At 38.7% G+C, this 4469-nt stretch overlaps 1 protein-coding gene across 16 annotated transcripts in view; it reads left to right on the forward strand.

Moving 5' to 3' along the window:
• LCOR (ligand dependent nuclear receptor corepressor) overlaps positions 1–4469 on the forward strand; it is a 138594-nt gene that overhangs the window by 952 nt on the left and 133173 nt on the right. For 12 of the 16 annotated variants that reach the window (XM_089897978.1, XM_089897969.1, XM_089897971.1 and 9 more), the window contains exon 2: positions 233–306. Coding sequence is in view for 6 of the 16 variants with exons in the window: in XM_022569167.3 (XP_022424875.1) it covers positions 233–306 (74 nt within the window). In the remaining 10 variants the exon portion in view is untranslated. Of the gene's footprint in view, positions 1–232; positions 307–599; positions 665–4469 lie in introns of those variants that run through there. The other 4 variants (XM_022569170.3, XM_089897966.1, XM_022569171.3 and 1 more) reach the window with 2 other exon arrangements.

Here is a 4469-nt window from a genome sequence, read left to right on the forward strand (position 1 = left end):
GTCCGTCCGGGAAGCCGGAGCAGGGGTCGTTCTTGTCCTCTCCTGGGGGATTTTCCGGAGCCGCCGCCTCGCCGAGAGCCTCGTCCGCCGCCCGCCTCCCGGACCTCAGGCCGCCTCGGGTGGCTTTTTCCGTGCGGGCAGGAGGGAGCGTGGACGGGGTCGCCCCGGGAGGGGCTGGGCGGCCGAGCTGCGCCTCTCACACTGTGTGTTTTGTCTGTTTTTCTCTCCCAAGGTCCCGTTTCCCTCTGTGCGGCGGCCGGCGGGACCATAAGGGCTTAACTCATATATTTAACCCCCCTCCAAAAAGTAAGTGGCCCGTGTGGTGTCTCCGCCCCGCCCGCCGCCCCCTAGCCCCAGTCCGTCCTGTGTCTGACTCTCCTGTGCTCCAGCATTGTTATTTCCCCATCTTTGCTTCGGTGCTGCTAATGTGTGGGGAAATGTCTCTTGTCGTCCTCCGTCCCCCACGCCCAGTCCTCGGGGAGGCCCAGAATTCCAAACCGCCCCCCATCCCCCCTGTGGGGAATGATCTTGGTCTTCCCAACAGAATCTAGGAGATTCTTTCCGTTCGCTTGGGCCCCTCATCCCCTCCTTCCCGACAGGGTTTCGTTGGAAGGAATTATGCAAATCCTGCTTTCTGGTGTCCATTCAGCGGCAATTTCATGCGGTGAGAAGTTCTCTTTGTTGTGCGAGGGGGAGAACAGACACTGATTTAATAGACATATCTGTTGGGGGGAAGGGTAGAGGGGGTGTGGAGAAGCTCAGTTTGGAAGAATTACAGCACTTGGTTAGCTCAGTGTCTTTGTGTTTGAGCTTTCTGGCTTGACAGGAGGGTATGCCCTTTACAATGTCCCACAAGGGTTATTTTCTATAATAGATTAAAAAACAGAACTGAAACTTTAAACAAGTGAAAAATAAGGTAACCTTTAGTTAGAGAATATAAACCTTTCCATTTCTGTGGTGTTTCATTATGAAAATGTATGTGAATTTTGTTAAGGGTTTAGACTGTACTATCAAAATTAATATAGGCAACAATGCTTTACAGTATCTGATATCACTTTGGTTGTCCACAGGTTAAAAGTATATTTTAAAACATATAGTTGTGTAAATAATAAAAGTATGAATGCGTTTTTTGGTGTAATTTGTCTTGTGGATATATTTGAAAATTTCCCTCCTGCCAATCCCAGCCCAGCTCTGCCGTCCAGGAATCAGCCTTTTGGTTATTAGTTATCATTTACTCTGCTCTGTCTCTGCTTGTTTTATTCTTTGAAACCTATCTTAGGTTTGCTAAAATGTTACATCAGCTTTAGCACTTATTGAATTACGTGTTATTTGTAACTATCATATGAGACCTTATAAGGCATGTAGAGGTTTTGAGAATCATGAAATTAATGAGTTTTCAGAATTGTAAGTTAATACAAAATCCTGAAATTATTTCGAAGAATTTTTAGTTCTTGTATTTGTTTCACTTTTTAAATGATTGGTCTTTTTTTTCAGTAGGGCTTTTTAGTTTTTAAAAGATTTTGAAATTGAAAACTATAACCCTATAGATTTCTTAAATTACTGTTGCTTTAGTTTAGATGGTTGTTTATCTTATTCTGATTCTTTTTGCTTTGAATCCTTGCCTTTTGCCTCAGGCCCCCTTTTTATCAGTCATTGCTTAGTGTTAGTGGCGAGTTACTGCTGCTTGACAAGACGTTTTTGTTTTTTGATTTTGGGTTTTTTTTTTTAACTAATAAAATCCTTCTGTAAGTATTTGAATTGAATATCAAATTTTAGATTCTTTTTTTGAGGGAGAATTTTAATCTAGTAATCAGTTTTCTTTAAAAGCATTCTGTTAACTCCAAATATCCACTTTCGAGGTAGTAAAGTTCAGGAGATTAGAGTCCAGAGTGCAGATCAGTATTTTAGTCTGAGCAGTAATATATAGTTGATAGTCTCCCAACTAAAATCAGTTGCGTCTCATATTTTCTTTTCTATTGTATGTAATTTTGTTCTTTAGGAAAAGAGTTCTAAGTAAGTCAAATGTAGTGTTAACTTTCTATATATAGAGCAGTGGCAATGATTCTTATTTATGTATAATCCAAAAGGCAACTCTGTTTGTCACTAGCAAATGTAATAATTCCTCTTTTATTTTAATGGATTGGTTCTGAACAGTTAACCTTCTTCTATTTGATTCTCTTTACTGATTATCTTAATACTTTAGGGTCATTTGGTTCCAAAGTAATAATTTATAGCAGTCTTTGGATTGAAAGTGAATTCTCACTCATTTCCAAAATCTAATACTCCATTCTACTTTATTTTTTGGAGGGGGTTGAGGGTCAGGACTGTAGAGGTGGAAGTGAAGGTGTTTGTGTTTCCATTATTAGGTTTTAGTGGAATTGGAGTTAGCAGGTTCAGGCAGTGATTATGATCAAGATGGATATTTGGTAACCAGGTGATTATTGAGTCCTCTGGGACTAGAATGATATTCCATTCTGGGAAGATGGAGGTTCTCTCTGTTGCCTAATATGATGAAACCTATTGCTTGGCTGCTCCTCATCTTTGCTATATTCTCGAAAAGCCCTTCACAACATAGGGGAAGTTGTGATTATTTCAGCTTAGCTCTAACTTGGTGGAAAAAGGATAGCAGGATGAGTCTCTGACTTAACAGAGAGTTATTTCAAATTGCCCTAATTCCCTCAAATATGCTTATAGCTGGAGCAGTTCTAGGAAGCATCTGAATAATGCCATTTTTTTTAGCCTTATGGGGTTACACAGGATGGCCTGGAATTCCTTCCAGAGTGAGAATTAGGTATTCAATGTCTGTGGGGACTTGCCACTTCTGAGTACTTGCCTAATCACTTAGCTACTTGTACTAGTGCTGTTTTTAGGGTCGAAAGGCAGTTAGGTAAGTACATAATTACTTTATTTAAATATTTATTAAGCATCTGTCTTGTATTAGTCACTGTGGGCAAACAAAGATATTGGGGAAGCTGCCTTAACATTCAAGAACTTTTATTAGTCCTTAGAAAAAATATAGTGTATTCAGTACAAGGCAAAATGTGCCATACAATAGTGAAAGCAAGTGCTGGGGGGTGTTTGGAAGTGAAAGAAATCACTTGAGATGATAAAGAAAGGCTTCATGAAGAAGGTGGTGGATTTTTGCTTCATTCTGATGAAAATGGAGAAGGCATTCCTGTCACGTGAAACAAATAAGCAAAAGTACAAAAGGACAAGTGTGAGTTGTCTGTTTAAACTGCAGTCCAAGATTGGTGTAGGAAATGTATGGGTGATAAGTTTGCACAGATAGATTGTTGGATTTTCTAATGCAGGTTAAAAAGTGGAGTCTCTTTGTTAGGCACTTGGGGTTTGCAACACACCTCTCTCCTTAGCTCAGGAGAAGAATGTTTCCTTTATTTAAGGATTCCATTGTAAAATTCTACAATAATGATGTTGGTTGTTTTTTTAAATCACCTTGGCAGAGACAATATTGTTATCCACAGCAGTGTCTCTTCTAAGTAAGCTCATTTGGAGGTTGTACCTTATTCCATTGCACAAAACTCATTTTCGAAGTTGCCTAAAGTCAGTGGCATGTTCATTCATTGAGTCCCCTTAGTTTTGAGAAATTTTCATCCTTTAGAGGTTGGATTTGGTATTTGGAAACAGAAAAGAATATTTTCTGCCACAAATAAAGGTATATATAAAATAATGAGATTGGTTTTTTTTCCTGCCTTGCAAACTGGCTCTGAAAGCTCAGCAGAGGGGCTTGATTTGTTTTGATGTGCCTCTGAACTTCTCTCTTGATTCGTATTTCCTTTATGTCCACCTGTCTGCTGAATGGAATCTGGATATTGGGTAGATGTGAGTAAACAAAGCTGTTATTTTTTGTAGTTTCAAGTTAAAGACTTGCCATTACTACCCTCCAAATTATCTTTACTCTATTTGCAAATATTTTAAAAAATCTTTTTACTGTTAGTTATACTTGCACATTGTTTTTGGGATAATCCCAGTGTGAAATATTTGCTAATTTTATTGACTGTCTCTTGTATGTAGAAAGTATCCCAAGTCCAGTGGTCCATACCCTGAATTTTTTCTTTTTTTAATTGAGATATCATGTATATACCATAAAATTCACCCTTTTAATTCATACAAGTCAGTTGTTTTTAGTTTATTCACAAGGTTGTGCAAATATCACTAATTCTCGAACACTTTTATATCCAAAAAAGAAACCCTATACTCATTAGAAGTCATTTTGCATTTCTCCTATGACCCAGTCCTTGGTAACCCCTAATCTACCTCTGTTTCTGTGGATTTGCCTGTTCTGGACAGTTCATATAAATGTAATATTATAATATGTGGCCTTTTGTGTCTGGCTTCTTAGCATGTTTTCAGAATTCATCCATATACTGGCATATATCAGCACTTCATTGCTTTTTTTGGCTAATATTGCATTGTATGGACATACTATATTTTGTACATCCATTCTTCAG

The sequence above is a fragment of the Delphinapterus leucas genome, chromosome 16, assembly GCF_059928025.1.
Source record: "Delphinapterus leucas isolate spDelLeu-1000000601 "Yukka" chromosome 16, BTC_Dleu_Yukka2, whole genome shotgun sequence".
NCBI lineage: Eukaryota > Metazoa > Chordata > Mammalia > Artiodactyla > Monodontidae > Delphinapterus > Delphinapterus leucas.